The sequence below is a fragment of the Barbus barbus genome, assembly GCF_936440315.1.
Source record: "Barbus barbus genome assembly, chromosome: 13".
NCBI lineage: Eukaryota > Metazoa > Chordata > Actinopteri > Cypriniformes > Cyprinidae > Barbus > Barbus barbus.
Window position 1 is genome coordinate 22,401,608 of NC_136741.1, and position 17,765 is coordinate 22,419,372.

Here is a 17,765-nt window from a genome sequence, read left to right on the forward strand (position 1 = left end):
TGCACTTGTTTTGTATCTTGAATGCCATATGATGCCCCTCAAAACAGAAAAAAAATGTATAAAAATCCTTTTAAATTGTTCTTTATCGCCCTCTACCAGTCACTGAGCTTGTTTCAATCCTGAAAAAACAAGTGAAGGATGCAGTCCTGCAATAGTAAGTATAGAGCTGCTATGATTCTGTTTGGAGAATGCATCCATTTATCTGCCCTGCATATTCAGGTGTAAGCATGAGCACAAGGTCAAAAAGGAGCATGTAAAAGCATTGGTGTAAGTCTACTTGACTCTTATGGTTAGTTTCAGATGAGCTTAAGGTGATGGGGGCTTGAACAGATATAGGAAGCTGAATATCTGATTTTCTGGCTGCGTATTAAATGATGAGATTGATTTTTTGATGATACTATTTCTCAAAAACCTCCCTGCTTCCTCCTCACTTCACTTCAATGATTCTGTCTCCTCATCTCTGGATTTCTCACTGTGTCTGCATGACTCCTAATTTTTGTTGGTGTTTTAGGTAGCTTATTCTCTGACCCCCCCCCAAAAAAGTGTGGCTGCTTATTGATCATTTTTTAAAAGAACAATGTAGTATGCAAACGTCGCTTAAATATAAAAGGGGAAAAGAAAAAACAAAACAAAATAATGTTTTTTCTTTTTTTGTAAATGTAAGAAAATGCATTTGTTGTCGAATGGAATGAGATAAAGGCTTTGGTGATAACATTTTGTAGCATGTCTTCTGTTTTCCTGAAAAAACTAAGTAAATCTGGTTATAGAAAATAGACAAGAGATATCTGGGATAACTTGAAAATCTTTTAATTCACAGCTTTTTAAATGAAACTCAGAGTCATTCAGTGAATATACACTGCTAATGAAAATGTCTAAATTGAAATAATAAAAAGCGAACACATTGGATATAGCCTGATATTATGTCTTTTTACAAAAAGGATCCAGTATACACCTGATATTTACAGTACCTGACATGACAACTGCCTAAAATCATTATTTGTGTCACATTATATATATCACCTCCTCATTCACAATTTCAGTAATCTAGAATTAGCAGTAGCTACAAATATAACCTTTGTGATCATATTTAATATTTCATGAATTATATATACCCTGTCAGTGCCATAAAGTTTAGCTTATACAGTCCAATACCTTCAATTTGTTATGGTAGCAAAAAATTGAATCTTGTAGGTTCAAAATACTCAGATTGTTACCATTGTCAAATATTGCAGGTTGTGATAGATTTTCAGGTTGTGTGCATAATCATACTGAAATGCCAGGCAGAAGAATAAATAGGCTCTAATGAATGATTAAATCAATTCAGTCTTTTTATCTGACATAATTAACTCGAAAATGGACTAAGTTTTTCTTTATCTCTTTATAATGTTCTCCTGAGGGTAACAGACAGGCATTTTATGAATTTATGGCAGAGGAAGATGAGAAAATGCCTTTTAAGGACTGACAGAATGCTGAAAAGTATAGGAGAAGAATGAAATCATGTTAGTCATAATGAAAATCATAATGCAACTTCACAATCCAGCAAACACTAGCCTTTCAATGAGGCATAGAAGGTTGTGAAGAATTCCAGGAGCGCAGACAGGGCAAACCCTGGCGGTCTACAGGTTGCAGGCCAGAGTTCAGTGAGGGTGAAGTTGGCAAGCTCTTTCCCAGGCTGAGAGATTGAATTTCTTTTCTATGGAATTCAATAGGAGACTGCAGGGCTATGACAGGTGAGATAGAGGAGAAGAAACAGAACAGTGTCCATTAAGAATTCTGCTCTAAGGCAAGGTCACAGAAAGATCATGGAAGGTATGATGATAATACCATTTAAGAAGTTGCGCTGTGTCTCCAGCATCTGTATAATATCATTTTCCCAGGTCATTCTGATTTCTGGAGATGATGCACGAAGAATGAAACGGTGCATGCTTCCATCGATATTACGAGATGTCAACACCATCCGACATGGATCATCTGGGCAATGATCCTCAATGCCCAAACAACTAATCTATGAAAGATACAAATATAGAAATAAACATTTGTCCTCATATTTGTTTGGCCTACAATCTTCCACTTTCTCCGCTGCTCCTCACCTTGATGCTGTTTTTATAGATGTATCCTGGCAGGGAAAAGCCTTTCTTGCGGTCGATTGGCTCACTGAGGATGACAAGTTGTTCGAAGAGGAACACCCGTCTCTCTTTGGGACGGGAGAGGATGCTGTTCTCATTCTCAGTGAATGTGAAGGTGTCCTGTTGCAAGAGTTTCCCTTGTGCTCTCAGCTGACCCTATGAACCCAATCAATCATGGGTGATCCGTGTGAATTTTTAGTCTCAAATATAGGTAGGAGTGCTAATAAAACTATAAAGGAACTATCAATTATATAAATATATAATTATTTTATAAATAATGAACTTGAGCTGTGCTCATTTTGGATACTGGAGCAGTCCAAGGTGAAGTAAACCATTTCCATTTCTGCAGTGTATTTGTGTGTCATCTTACCTCAAAACCCTGTAGTCTTCCAATATTCATCATGTCATTACATCGCTTTGGAACAAAACACATCACCTCCACTGCCCTCTGAGATAAGGACACAAAAAGAGGACAGAATAATAATTCAGTGTCACCTAATAATGAGTTTACTCTCTTTTGCTCAGTCTTATTAGCTAGTACAGACTGTACTTACCTCAAGATCTTCTGTTTGTCTGCCTGCTTTAGTGTAGTACTTCAAGAAGTCCTGTAAATAAACACAGAATATAGGGAGGATATTAGATGAACAGGCATATGGATTTTAGCTCAGCTCGTTCATTTATAAAGAAGGACAAGAATATATATGGAAAATTGAGGTGATGCTTAAAAATTCCATGGATTTTTTTGTCTTGTTTTTTTTACTCAATCAGATCCAGTTTTATTTATATAATAAAGTAAAGTAAAGTAAAAAAAGTAAAGTCGTGACGTATTGTCAAGTATGGTGACCCATACTCGAAATTGGTGCTCTGCGTTTAACCCATCCAAGTGCACACACACAGCAGTGAGTAGTGAACAAATGCACACACACACACACACACACACACACCGTGAACACACACCCGGAGCAGTGGGCAGCCATGCTGCGGCGCCCGGGGAGCAATTGGGGGTTCGGAGAGCAGCGATAACCCCCAGGGTAAACAGAACAGAACCAACAACGATATTGCAGATATTGTTAACGTTCAGTAATATATGTACATATTTTAGAATTAGCCTGATTCAAAGGAGACTCAGAAGGCTGAATCCTGACTGACAGAGGAGGGGATGGAGAAGGGTAAGTAGCAATTGAGCAATGCGAAAACTGCTGATAATACTGAAGAACCTCATACACACGTGGTCAGAATTGTTGGTACCCTTGGTAAATAGGATCAAAGAAGGCTTTGAAAATAAACCTGCATTATTAATCCTTTTGATCTTTTATTTAAAAAAATCACAAGAATCTAAACTTTCATTGAATGGGGGAAAATATCATTATGAAATAAATGTTTTTCTCAAATACACGTTGGACACAATTATTGGTACCCCTAGAAATTCTTATAAGTAAAATATCTCTGAAGTATATTCTCATTAATATTTACAATTTTGAGCACTCCAGGGTGATTATGAACATTAAATTATCCAGCCATGGCTTCCTGTTTCACAGAAATATAAATAGAGGGAAAACAAAGTCCAAATTCCCTTAATCATCCATCACAATGATAAAAACCAAAGAATGTATTTCATATGTGCAGCAAAAGATAATTGAGCTTCACAAATTAGTGAAGTGGCTTTAAGAAAAGAGCTAGAGCAGTGAAAATTCCCATTTCCACCATCAGGGCAATAATTAAGAATTTCCAATCAACATAAAATGTTACGAAACTGCCTGGAATAGGACGTGTGTCTATATCATCCTAATGCACTGTGAGGAGGAAAGTTTGAGTGGCTAAAGATTCTCCAAGGACCACAGCTGGAGAATTGCAGAAAATAGTCGCGTCTCAGGGTCAGAAAACCTTAAAAATAAATTGTCAAAACAACACGAAAAATATTACCGACCCCAAAGCTGCTAATTTTTTTAAAAACATTTTTCTGTAACATTTGAATAAGTAAAAGAATATTTGGGTAAAAACACCCAGAAGCTCCCCCTTTGGAGTCTAAAAGTTAGGCTGACAGAGGAGGGAAATAGAGAATGAAAAGAAACTAATTTTAATACATAATTTGTTTTTAAATCATTTGAAAAAAAAATAAAGAGCATGTACTTTTGCACAAGCTTACACAAACACACCTTCAGCAGCAGCTAAGCTTACACAAACACACCTTCAGCAGCAGCTGATATTTCATGATTCTCTGAACAGGTTTGATGAGCAGGTCATTTAACTGCAGTCTGTGACCCAGCTGTTGCCTCAGTTCCTACATGGAGAGCACAGGACAGTCATAGACCTTGACCACCAAGCAAACATTGCCTTATAATTATATACAGATTTTACCTCAAAATAGGTTTCAATGTACTCTGAGACAATGTGCTCTGACTTTGGCTTGTTCTGACAATAAACCACATACATGTTGAGCCGCCTCTCCTGGAAAACACACAGAGATATTAATTTCTTAACATCTGTTTCCATTTATTCAAGATGGATAACAGCATATAATGTTGACTATATCACCAGCAGTTTAACTGGAAATAAAATATAGACGTACATGTTTGATAAACAGTTGTGCCAGCAGGTCAGGTTCACAAACACATTTCTCCAACTCTCCAAGAAAATAGCTGAGACAAAAGAAAAATAAGGGTAGCAGCTGTAAGAAGGTCAGGTTTAGACGCCTCAATAGGCACAGATCCTATCAATAGGTGACTTACTCTTTGTGCCAGTCATAGATCTGATGAATGTTCCCAAACACAATTTTATCCTTTCCCGCCAAATACTCAGGCACCCCAACACTATTCATTGTAGCCATATAACCCTGGAAAAGGGAGGAAATTATTCATTGTAGCCATATAACCCTGGAAAAGGGAGGAAATTAGAGTACAAAAAAAAAAAAAGAATGAGTAAGATCTACTGACTGAATGCATTTATATGTTACCTCCACCACAAGCCCCAGATCCTCCACATACAGCTTCTCTGTCTCTACCAGCTCTGTCAGCACATATCTATGAGTGAGACATAAGGTATGCCAGATTCGGAGAAGGATTATTAACAATATATTATTCCAGAAACCATGGGTTTGGGTCACCATCAATCAAATACCTACATGCTTTTCTCTAAGGCAGTTTTTCTCTCCTGCTCATCATCCTCTAGACTTTGCGATTGTACCTGTGTCTCGTCAGTCAAGTCGAGATATCTCTCCCCAGAATGCACATCGCAAGACTGATGCCTCTGAAATTGGATTCATTAGCCATCACAAGCACAAATCAGCAATCATGTATAAACATACTCATTATGGTCCAGGACTAAGTGTTGTGTACCTGCAAGAGATCATTTAGGTATCTTGGGTAATAGGGACTGTCAGGAGATGTTGGCCTTGAAAGTTCAGCACAGTCCTGTATGCCACAGACAAAGTGAGTACAGTTTTAGTACAATATATCAAAATAACAGAAAATTCCCCGTGTCTCTGTAATAAACAGTACCATTCAAAAGTTTGGGGTTGGTAAGATTTTTTTATGTTTTTGAAAGAAAAACAACAAGGCTGTATTTGTTTGTTAAAAAGAGTAATATTGTGATATATTATTACAATTTAAAATAACTGTTTTCTACCATATTTTAAAAATATTCTAAAATATTTTAAAATGTTCACATGACCTTTAAGAAATAACTATAATATGCAGATTTTGAAAACAGTTGCGCTGTTTAATTTTTTGTGTGGAAATGGTGATCATTTTTCAGGATCCTTTGATGAATTTGTAACAAAGTAAAAGTCTGTACTGTCATTTTTGTTTAATTTAAAGCATACTTGCTGAAGAAAAGTATTACTTAAAAAAAAAAATCATACTGACCACAAACGTTTGAACAGTATAGTGTAAATGATGTCCATACCAGAGATCTGTAGGAATGGGGCAGTTTGTTGGACTTCTCCGTTGGACTCAATCGGCTTTGAGCAGGTGAGAGAGGGAGAAACACATAGGATGACCCTTCTGGGCTCTGAATGGCCTTTGAGCTCTGACTTTTGCCACCTCCGCCCAGACTAAACCTTCGAACTGGGCTGCTCAACCATCTCTTGAGGGCTTTGATTGAGCATTGGGGTGTGGTAGATGGTTGTCTAGTGGAAAGAGGCTGATGGTTGCTGGGTGAGATTGGAGAAAGGTCATCAATGGAGATGGAGGTTGAAGGTGTATCAGGAGGCAAGGAGACATCGCTGAGCCCTGTCAATGTGTATAACTCTACAATAGACAGAGAGAGATATGGGGCGGGGGGTGTAGTAGAATATCTTTAAAACAACATTTCCAAAAAAACAAAAGAAAAAACAGCATTCATATTTACACTGAAGAAAAAAAATGGCAGATGTGATTATTAGAACTCTGCTTAAAATATATTGTTGCAACATTTGACAAATTAATGGATGGCATTTTCAGTTGACTACAAACATTACAGACTATATCTATATGCAGAATTAAATTATATACTGTGAATATGCACTGATATGGGGGGCAGTCATGGACTAATGGTTAGAGAGTGAGGACTTGTAACCCGAAGGTTGCGGGTTCAAGTCTCAGGCCGGCAGGAATTGTAGGTGGGGGAAGTGAATGTCCAGCACTCTCTCCACCCTCGATACCACGACTGAGGTGAGACAGACCCTTGAGCAAGGCACCGAACCCCCAACTGCTCCCCAGGCGCCGCAGCATTGGCTGCCCACTGCCATTGGGTGCGTGCGTGTGTGTGTGATATGTTTGTTCACTTCTCACTGTGTGTGGGTTAAATGTAGAGCACAAATTCCAAGTATGGGACACCATACTTGGCCACATGTCCTTTCCTTTCCTTATTATGTACAGAAAACCACCACAATAAAACAGGGAATAAAAGTCTTTAAGTTCATTAGAAATTACCTTTACTTTCCATTAACTCTGGCCAGCCTTAAATAAGTGATAAATAATTTTTTTCATGTTTTTTATTTATTATTCTTTATTTATTAATAATTTTAACAATATTTTACCATTAAAGTTAATCTTTTGTCTATTAACATATCAAAATATTATGGTTTAAAAATATTTTACTATAAAATATTTTCATCATAAATTATAAATTAAAAAATAGTTTGAAGTACTTTACAGAAAAAAAATTGTTTTTGTGCATTTCTTGTTAAAATCATATTTTCATATTTAAAAATGGTTGTGCTGCTTAATATTTTTGTCAATCATGATGAACAGAAAGTTACAAAAGAACAGCATTTATTTGAAATATAATATTTTTGCAACAATGTAAAAGTCTTTACTGTCACTTCTTTTGATCAATTTAACGCATATCCTTGCTGAATAAAAGTATTAATTTCTTTCAGTCAATCAATCGACTAATACAGTGGTAGTGTGTGTTAGGTGAAATGGGCATGTATGTTGTGCAGTGATTTAATAAGGAGAGAATGAGGAAAGACAGAGAGTTATAAGGTTGATATATCGCAAGGGAATTTCCAGCTCCATCACTAATATTCATCTTGAAGTTATTTTTGCTGAATTTTCCACATAGTCATGAAAGGTGGACTATAAATATAACTGGCAGCACATGGAAGAGATTTCTACAAACTCCAGGTCGAATGCAGGTATTATTATGAAGCAACAGAACAATGGTAATAATTACACTCAGTTTATATGCAAGCAATCTTTTTCAAGCTCTAAAATGTGTAGCATATAAATTAAGATCTTATTGTTAATTAATCTTTTTGGTCTAATCAAGTTTTCTGGGAACAGAATGTTAATCCTGTAAAAACAGTAAACCTACCAATATGCAAGTACATTGAAGGTACAAATGTCAAAAGTGACAAAGCAACTAATGGATCTCTTACCTTGCTGTCTGAAGCAGCACTCACACCTGACCAAAACTTTCTGACAGAAGCGAGCACAGCCACACACCCCTGGGCCATGACGCCCCTTCATTCCAGCCGAGTAAACACTGCTGTTCCACCCTGCAGCATGGCACTGTGACGATGTTAACTCCTACTCTCCTACTCTCAGTTCAGAGGTAATCCTGAGCTCTGAATTTACACACAACATCTGTATAATCCCTCTGCTCTTATCCACATAGACCCACATCACATCATGCCTGGGTTCAAAAGATGTTCTTTCTGTAGTCTGCCTCTTCACCTTCAGGAGGCAATGACGAGGGTCAGAGTGAAATAAGGAGATAGGGAAGGGACTTGAAAGTGACTTGAGATTTTTCCATCATTGTCATTTGCTAATTGCTCAAATGTGACAGGTTGAAAGTTAATGTTTTTAAGTAAAGATGAGACAAAGAAAAGAAAACAATAAATGATGTGTACAGTTAATCATTTAGCCTATAATAAACAATGCATTAATACATAAGAATAAGAGTTGCCGATTTTGATTTCATGGTGACTTTCAACACTCTTTACCGGCCATAAAAACATTTTAAAATGTGCCATAAATCCTTAGTGTTTACATTTCCCGGTAATTTTGCCAATCTCGATCGCATGCAAGCATCTGATCTCGTCGACTGCGCATGCGCTTCTCACTAACAGCATCCCTGCTCAATACAAACCAGTCAGGGACGTGCAGATACCTTTGGAGGGGCAGGTGCTCAAAGTATAAAAGGGGCACATGGAACACTGCTTTTAATAGGGCTTCTGTATTGATACAGCAGCAAATGCCATGACGCAGGTTTGAAAAAGAAACAGAACAGAAAAGATCATTTTAAGTTTAAATGTTAAAGACATTTTTTGCACCTCTTAATTACTCTGGAATGATATTAATATTATTATTATTATTGTTGTTGTTGTTATTGAGTTTACAGGGTTTGGTGGTTTTGCTGTTGTAAACACTACTGTTGCTGATGTAGAAAAAAATATTCCTGTCTTATTTAAAATAGAATTCTTTTCTAATCCTGTTTTGAATTTATTCATTTTTTGAATGATAATGTTTATAAAAACAGGATTGATAAGTAGAATTCGGAGGAGGAGAAACTCAGTATAAGCCTGTTTTACCAGTGTTGTGATAATTTTTTATTAAAAGACATAGACACCTCGACGCGCTTTAAACTTTTCCCAATGAAACAGCAATGGCTGCCCACTGCTCCGGGTGTATGTTCACGGTGTGTGTGTGTTTACTGCTGTGTGTGTGCACGTTGGATGGGTTAAATGCAGAGCACGAATTCGAGTATGGGTCACCATAGTTGGCTGAATGTCACTTCACAAAGGTCGTCATGTGGATAATTTAATTTACGGCTAAACTATTATTAATTAATTTTACTAATAGTTAGATTAGGCAGGCCTTCACAAAAGGGCGTTTAATTCCAAAAAAAAAAAAAAATTGCTTTGACAAAAGGTCACTTTCAAGCACCCACCGCACTCCCCTCTGCACTGCCTGAAACCTGTCCAAGAGGAAAACGCTAATAAAAGCAACAGAAGATGACGGTGAAAGCAACAAAAGTGGTACTGCGAGATGCTCAGGAAGAATCCGTGTTTGTACAAATCGATTTGAAAAAAGTTTAAAGAGACTTCGTGTTGTCATCTGCAGGTCAGGTGAGGCACTATAAGTTGTATTGCATGTGAGTTGAACGCGTCCGTGCGAAACGAATAAATAGCTACCACACCACAGGCTTTATATCTCTCTTCTCACGCCATAGTTTAAAAACGACCCAATATTGCCATCTTATGGTGAAACATCAGGAAACACGTTCTATAAAGAGTTACTCTTTCTCGTTCATGATAGGCTACTAAAACACTTATTTTGACTTTTTGGAATAATGTGTATCTGTACAGAGTGAAATATTCACCTGAAGATAAACCAAGGGTTCTTGTTTTTGGACATCTCCATGTAATTTGTTAGAGACTGAGAAAGAGTGTGTTTACATGTTTTGAGTGTATGTGTAAAGAATTCGTGTTCAGTGGGAAAAAAAGACCTCTCCTGATCATTATGAAAGGGTATGTTCGACCCCTCACCTTTGCCCTCAGGTATGTGTTTGGGTCTTGAGCTCCAGCTTTGTTCTCCATTTTCCCATTCTGTACTCTTCTTTGAACAACCCTGCCTGTCTTGCAGTAAAAGACTCCCTTCGGTGTGTTCTTGCATCTGAAACAGGTCATAAATTTAGTGTTATATCCAAGCTCTGAAAGGGCAGAGTTGTAACCAGCTATTTTCACAACAGCTATGAAATACAGTACATGTCCATACCTGAGCAATTCATATGACCCTTAAAAACCGCATATCTCCTCAAACTAGACCAACATGACACTGTAAGTCTCAAGAAAACATTTTGGATTTTGGGAGAAATATGACCCACTATTAAACATTTACATGGAGGAACCTTATGAACACAAGCGTGCTCACACACACACAGGTGTACACTCAAGTATTTACATTGGTGTAAAAACAGGTGCTCACAGACTCACATTGTCTTAATCTGCTGTTGCTTCAAAACTTATTTTGTAATATTAGTTATGTGTGCTGCTCAATAACATTTAACATTTATGTGAATTTATTGTGATTCATACAGATGTTGGTTGTTGCTGCAGTTTCTCTGATGTGTAAAAAAAAAAAAAAAAAAAAAAGAAATATGACCCTGGTGTCTTGAGATTTGCCTTTTATTAGAACATAAGTATGGATATATTGACAATCCAAATTGTTTAAAATCATGCAATTGCCTAAGGCATTTCTTTTTGATGGGATGTACAGTACTTACATGTCTTTTCATTAACAGACAATCCAGACAATGCATGTTAATCTAGAATGAACAAGTGTATCATGCCTACTGTATTTATTGTAGGAATACATCCAAATTACAGTGTGCTGGAGGCCTTATCTCTTGTGCTTTCTTCCTTCGTTTGCAGTAAACATTTGGCAGGTTGGCCTAGTTGGAGCAATCTCAGTTATTGAGCTCATAACTTGTTGTGACAAGTTTGGCAAACTTCTACTGAAGGCTTTAAGTCTATGAAGTAATCATTTTCTGTTTAGAGAAGTTCAAAGAAGCCCAAACAGTCTTTCAAAAAGACAGCAACTAAACAGACTCACTACAAATACTTGAGACAGATTTTCATGCGGTCCATGTAATTTTTGCTGATTGTGTTGCTGGTATACAGAGAACATGCATAGGTATAAGAAAAGAGACACAGACTGTGTGGGTCTGAGTTAACAAAGTGTTGTTGGCATGATTGTAACATTATTACGGTATTGCTAAAGCATCCAAGTTATTTACACCAACACAACAGAGAAAATACTATACATTAAGAAAGGTAAAAAGCTAATAATAATATAGTGTAGTGTACTAATTAAAACAGTCAGCAAAAAGGTAGTTGACATGTCCTGGGGTGTGATATGCTGCTGTGTACTCCAGCTAAAACATTACATTTTGCTAATGCATATTTTTGAGATCTATATAGGGAAATGTAATATACAGACAGAATTTACATAGAAATGTGTCTGTGAGGGAGTTTAATAAACATTGATATAAAAGACGTCATTATCACAAGAACTCACATCGAAAACATTTCAACTTTCAACTTTTACCGATATAGATAGTAATCTATTATATGTCTCTGTACATTTTAAATTTGCAAAAATGTATGGTCATGGTTAGTGGTTTAATTACAACAACAATTAGTTGTTGTTGTAATTAAAATGAGAATTTTATTAAAAATCAATAGAACAGTTTAAAAGTTGACATGTATGTGTGTGTTTGCTCACCCAGTGCTGATTACTCAGGGCCAAGGATGGGAGAGTGTTTGATAAAGACATCAGCAGTTGCTTTGTGTTTCCCTGAAGTTTGGCCAAACTCTTCATCTTCTCTTTCTCTGTCTCCAGATTGATGAAGGAAATTTTTGGTTGTATGTTTTGTTGTGTCTTCTCAGTGCTGTCCCGCTTAATCCCCACTCAGCTCTTCTTGACTCACAGACACACATTCTTATCTTCTCTCCCTCTGCTGTCCACCACCCATTCCCTCCCTCTTGCTCCATCTTGACCTCCCTGGGCCAGAGAGAGAGAGTGCAACGAGAGAAAAAATTAGAAAGTTTGAGAATGTTATCCTATAAACCTCCAATCTCAGCCATAAATAAAGGGATTAAATAAAGGCTTATTTGACATGTACAGGTTGTTTTCTTAGAGTTAGTCTAATGTACTTCTAAATCAAAAAACAACAACATATTTTGTATATGTGACCCTGGACCACAAAACCAGTCATAAGCACGGGTATATTTGTAGAAATAGCCAACAATACATTGTATGGGTCAAAATTATATATAAAACTTTTTATGCCGGAAAACATTAGGATATTAAAGATCATGTTCCATTTCCTACCGTAAATATATCAAAACTTAATTTTTGATAATTAAGTAACTATTCATTACTATTAAGTAATAATAATTAAGTAATATTCGTTGCTTAGAACTTCATTTGTACAACTTTACATGCGATTTTCTCAATATTTAGATTTTTTTTTTTTGCATCCTCAGATTCCAGATTTTCAAATAGTTGTATCTCAGAGAAATGTTGTCCCATCCTAACAAACCATACATCAATGGAAAGCTTCAGCTTTTAAATGATGTATAACTCTCAATTTCAATAAATTTACCCTTGGTTTTGTGGTCCTGGGTCACATATGTTCATTCAACAAGAATCACTCACCTCCTTAAATGCTGCTGGGATACAGGAGGATTAACTTAATATAAACTTAAATTAGTTACTTGTTTTGTGAAGACCTGACGATAAAGGAGCTTCTATTTAATATTTTTATCAGCTCCTTCAGAATGGCAAGAATAAATGCAAATTTGCTTGCAATTTTATTGTAGGTTATTTATTTATTTATTTAGTTATTAAGCACAAAATATTTTTAGGTTGTTGTACTACTGACATTGGTGTTAATTACATAATGATTATTGGTATTTATTTGTGACACAGTAATCAGTCAAATTTCTGTGGGACTGCTTTACGGAGATGGATTGTCCTATTTTGACTGTCTGAAGAGGCAGAAAAAAGTGTTTTTTACTAATTAATTAAACATTGCAACTTGTCATGTAAGGACATTTTTGTCGTGAAAGTACGTCATTCTGTCTTGAAATCTTATCAAAGACTGTACTTTACTTCTCCTCACATTCCATATAATCCTCTGAGCTAAAATCAGGGTCCCTGTGACAAAAAACCAAAGCCCTGAAACACACCCACTGTATGTTAAACTTCATGAGCATTACTGATCCTTTTAATACTTATACTCTAATGAACAAGTGAGAGTATGATTGGGTTTGTTTGTCAGTATGAGATGGAGATGAAGAAACAGAGACCATTTTGAGTACGTGTGTGTGAAAGGTGATTATGCTCTGAAAGCCTTGGGTCTTTTCTGATCCTGAAAGGCAGCCAGTCTAATGATCTGAGGTGTTACGGAGCATGTATACACCTCTCTGTGATCACATCACATACTACTGTACACACACTATGAAGACGTCAAGCTGATGGTTGTATTTTCTGCAAGCTAAGGTTTCTGATTATGACTTGTGAAAGTTTTTTAAGGGATTGGCTGCATTCACTGAAGACACCGCTTTTCTTCTAAAGTGTGAACACTGGTGAGTTATACTCCATATTTTTGAAATGTCTATTTTAAATCAAGTTTAAAATGTATGTGCCAGACTACCAGTAAGCATTTAAGAGCGTCTGGCTCTTTTCTCATTGTTCATTAGAGCACTAAAGAGAATGTTTTTGCTTTATTGTTGTAACATTTGGTTTTGTGTTTTGCTATATTTTATATAACACGTACAACCAGAGAAATGCTTAATTAATGAATATAAATACAAGTCTTGTAACTAAACTAAATGTTTCACAACTTAAAATTGTTGTATAAACATATACATGTACGAATAATACAGTCAATTGAGGTAATGTGTGTTTTTAGAGTGCACTGTATATAAGCCTGTTTACAGGTATCTGTGTATTTTAAGCCTGAGCAGGCCAGATTTAGCACTGACAATTAAAGCACAGCTCTCCCTAAATCCGGAGCTATGAAAACTCCTAACTTTCTTGCATCAGAAGCTTTTCAGTCAATTGAATGGTAATGTTTGCCATCACTGACAGTGCTTTATTTGTTTGTTTATTGATCTATTTGAAGGTTCTTTCTCTTGGTTAGAGAGCCTTGTGGTTTATCTGGTCTGTTTACCTAAAGACAGGGGCCATAAACACTTGGAGTGCATTCCTTCATCTCAGGTTGCTGACCCACTACAACCATGTTGGAACACTTTCCTCAAATGCCAGCAAAGATGATGTAGGCAAGATTGAACTCTGGAGGCATGGCAGCAGTCCAAAGCTCTGCATTTGAGGACCCAAATCTGGGGTCAGGCCCGGACGAGGATGAAATCTCATTGTTGGAAGAGTCAGACTCTGGAAGTATGCTGTCTGATGATTCTGTTCTTCCTGATTATGAACAAGAGGAAAAGAAAAAGGGAACTGCCAACACACTATATGAGGCTTGCGTCCAAAATGACCCAGAGGCACTGAAGAGAGTGTTGGAACGAGGTGTGACCTATGATGATATCATGGAAGTTGACATTAATGGCAGGGTAAGACAGATTAGTATTAGATAGCATAAGACAGACTGACTAATCAAAGAGCAGAAAGATCAGTAATGCAATAAAAATAAGTACATTTTAAATTTTGGTTTTATGTAAATTTGTAGGTCAACCTGGATTGCTATTTTGGTTTCCTTTGAAAAATTTAAATACTTTTCAATGTATAAGTAGAATTATGTCTGAGGTTACAGTGTGCTGTACCCCCCCCCCCCCCCCCCCCCCCCCCCCCATGTGAACTACAACTGCAATATGGGTGTGTGTTTACCTAGTCTTTATGTAGCAACTTGTTAACACTTTCAAACTTTCATATTTGAGGCATGACTACATGCACTTGTAACTTAGCAGCATGAGAAATTCAATTTAACTAATGTTAACAGATATTGTACTCATAACTCATCACTGGAAATTCCTGAGGAAACCAATGCCTCGAAAAAAACGCCTGTCAAAACAGTTTTAGATCATTTTATTAGTGCTGCAGGGTTATTATGGTTTGGTTGATTATGAAATATGATGTAAAGTATGTACTACAAAATATATTTTCTATATCTCTTTACCTTTTCACCTGTTTAACAATTATATTGATAGAGGTCTTGTAACACACCATGATTCTTTCTTGTAGAATGGACTGATGGTGGCTGCATATAAAGGCTTTCTTCCAATTGTGTACGAGCTGCACGGCTGTCCACATCTGGATATTAACCACCAAGACAATGACGGCAACACTGCTCTAATGATCGCAGCTCAAGCTGGTTAGTTGTTGCATGTGTGATGTCAATTCACTGTCTTGATGGAAATTAGATAAACTGCTGCCTGGACTCTGCTGGCAATAATAGTGTTCCAGGAAAATAGTGTTGATTTTTGTGAATATGATGCAATAACTCTAATTTATATAGAATTAAGGAATGACAATGACTTCATGTTAAATACTATTTGAGTTTAATGAATTTACTCATTTTGGGTACTTTTTATTTTGTATATGTTCAAAAATAAAAGTAAAAAAAGCTTTAAATCTTTCTGTACACAGGTCATGTCTCCATATGTAACTACATCATGAATTACTTCCCTGGAGCAGAGACAGAGATCAGAGACAACAGAGGATTCACTGCCCTCATTAAAGCTGCCATACAGGGCAGGAATGATGTAGTGGCAGCTCTTATAATGCACGGTTAGTAGTTGAACACACACATGCTGATATGCTGAAAATGGTCCTTCACTATTTTGGCATTGCTTGTATTCATCACATCACTAGGGTCACCAAATGACCCACATAGCCAATTAAGAATGGCATAGCTGGTATTGAATCAGTTTGCCTCAGTAGCATCCATGAGATTAATCAAGTAATTAGGCAGCCAAGCAAAAAATCAGTGGAAGGCACACAGCATTCTTTATTTTCAGAAGTATATTCCTCCAGCATCCTTCTTATATACAATGTATTAAATTCTCTGTATTGTTCTGTTTTAGGTGCTGATGTAAATGCTGTAGACTCCAACCGTGGTAAATGTGTACGTGACTGGGCACTGAAAACAGGTCGCTTTGACACGCTGAATCGTCTGCGCCACCTTGCGCTTCATCCCACAGCTGAACAGTTCTGTGACACCTACGTCCCAGAGTGGCCCAACCTTAAGGTGCTGGTCAGCAAAGCAACAGCCAATAAGAGTGCCAGCCAGAAGCTGACTCATCATCTCAAGAGTACTTTTGGTTTCAATTTCCCACGTGACCTGCAGGACAATGGTGTCATGGATCACATGGTGCGAATGACCACCAGTCTGCGCAGCCCGTTAATAGCCACAGCCACACGGCCGCTGTGCCCAAGCAGCCCTCCGCAGATGGGTAAAAGTCGACTTGCTGTGGCTGAGCTGATGCAGAGGCACTCACAGAAGCAGCTGGAGGAGAGTTCACTGTGCCATCGAAACAGCTCCGTCTCCTCCATTTCACCTTCTGTCCACTCGGCTGAGTCTGTCTCTTTGTCCTGCTGTGCCGATACAGAGAGAAGAGGCAGTGTGCTGTCCATTTCTCACTCTGGAATGCGCACATTCATGGCGTCAAGGCGCAATAACATCTTCCCCTCTGGCTGTATCCCACAGATTAAAGTTACCAAATCCTCTGAGCCCACCCCAAAAAAAGAGAAGAAGAATAAAAAGCAGAAAGGTTACCTTGAGCCTCCAAAGTGGAAGTATAAGGAGGCTAAGGATGAGAAGAAGAAAGAGAAGAAAGCGTTGAAGGAAAAGGAAGAGAAGGAAAAGGAGAAGAAAAGCAAAGACAAGGATAAAGGAAAAAGGAAAAAGCATGATGACTAAGATAATAAAAATAATAATGATAATTAATAATAATTAATTAGTTACATTTATATAGCGCTTTTCTGGGTACTCAAAGCGCTTTACATAGAAGGGGGGGAATCTCCTCAACCACCACCAGTGTGCAGCATCCACCTGGATGATGCGACGGCAGCCATATTGCGCCAGAACGCCCACCACACACCAGCTTACTGGTGGAGAGGAGACAGAGATGAAGCCAATTAGTGTAGGGGGATGATTAGGAGGCCATGATGGTCAGAGGCCAGGGATTTGGCCAGGATGCCGGGGTTACACCCCTACTCTTTTTCGAAGGACATCCTGGGATTTTTAACGACCACAGAGAGTCAGGACCTCGGTTTAACGTCTCATCCGAAGGATGGGCTTTCTGAACCCTCAATGAGGTTGTAGATGCCTTCAGTGTAATTGCGTGTGGGGAAATGCTTGATGACAGAATCGGTGAAGCAATGCAGTGAAGAACGCATGGGACTTGAAAAGAGGAAGAGCATTTTGAAACCTCAGTGGTGTATTACTGTCTCACGAAAATCACGTCCAACTTCCTATTGGGGGAATTTATCTATGAACATTTCAGTCAGTCTTATATGCTTTAAGGTCTCTGATTGGATGACTTACATGTAGAATAAGCATTTAAATAATCACAGACATCATCAGAAGTGAATTGTGCTTAACCTTAAAAAAAGCTTACAAATATTACAGTTTACATTTAACTAATTGATTACTTATAGTCTATCACTGAAAAGTTTATTTGCAAAA

The 17,765-nt window shown here is 37.4% G+C and overlaps 2 protein-coding genes across 2 annotated transcripts; one reads left to right on the top strand and one right to left on the bottom strand.

Moving 5' to 3' along the window:
• Nucleotides 1–792: 792 nt before the first annotated feature.
• Nucleotides 793–8,077, bottom strand: arhgef25b (Rho guanine nucleotide exchange factor (GEF) 25b; the record flags this gene model as incomplete). Its single annotated transcript, XM_079432825.1, has 14 exons — nt 793–1,721; nt 1,825–2,005; nt 2,091–2,282; nt 2,497–2,574; nt 2,681–2,731; nt 4,315–4,407; nt 4,485–4,574; nt 4,696–4,765; nt 4,856–4,959; nt 5,080–5,146; nt 5,248–5,372; nt 5,462–5,536; nt 6,030–6,373; nt 7,987–8,077. 14 exons carry the CDS (start codon nt 8,075–8,077, stop codon nt 1,555–1,557), a joined length of 1,728 nt encoding a protein of 575 aa, XP_079288951.1. The 3' UTR covers nt 793–1,554.
• Nucleotides 8,078–13,536: 5,459 nt separating this feature from the next.
• ankrd33ab (ankyrin repeat domain 33Ab) lies at nt 13,537–16,997 on the top strand (the record flags this gene model as incomplete). Its single annotated transcript, XM_079432826.1, has 5 exons — nt 13,537–13,704; nt 14,244–14,691; nt 15,320–15,449; nt 15,725–15,865; nt 16,162–16,997. Exons 2-5 carry the CDS (start codon nt 14,422–14,424, stop codon nt 16,995–16,997), a joined length of 1,377 nt encoding a protein of 458 aa, XP_079288952.1. The 5' UTR covers nt 13,537–13,704; nt 14,244–14,421.
• Between the last annotated feature and the right edge of the window lie 768 nt (nt 16,998–17,765).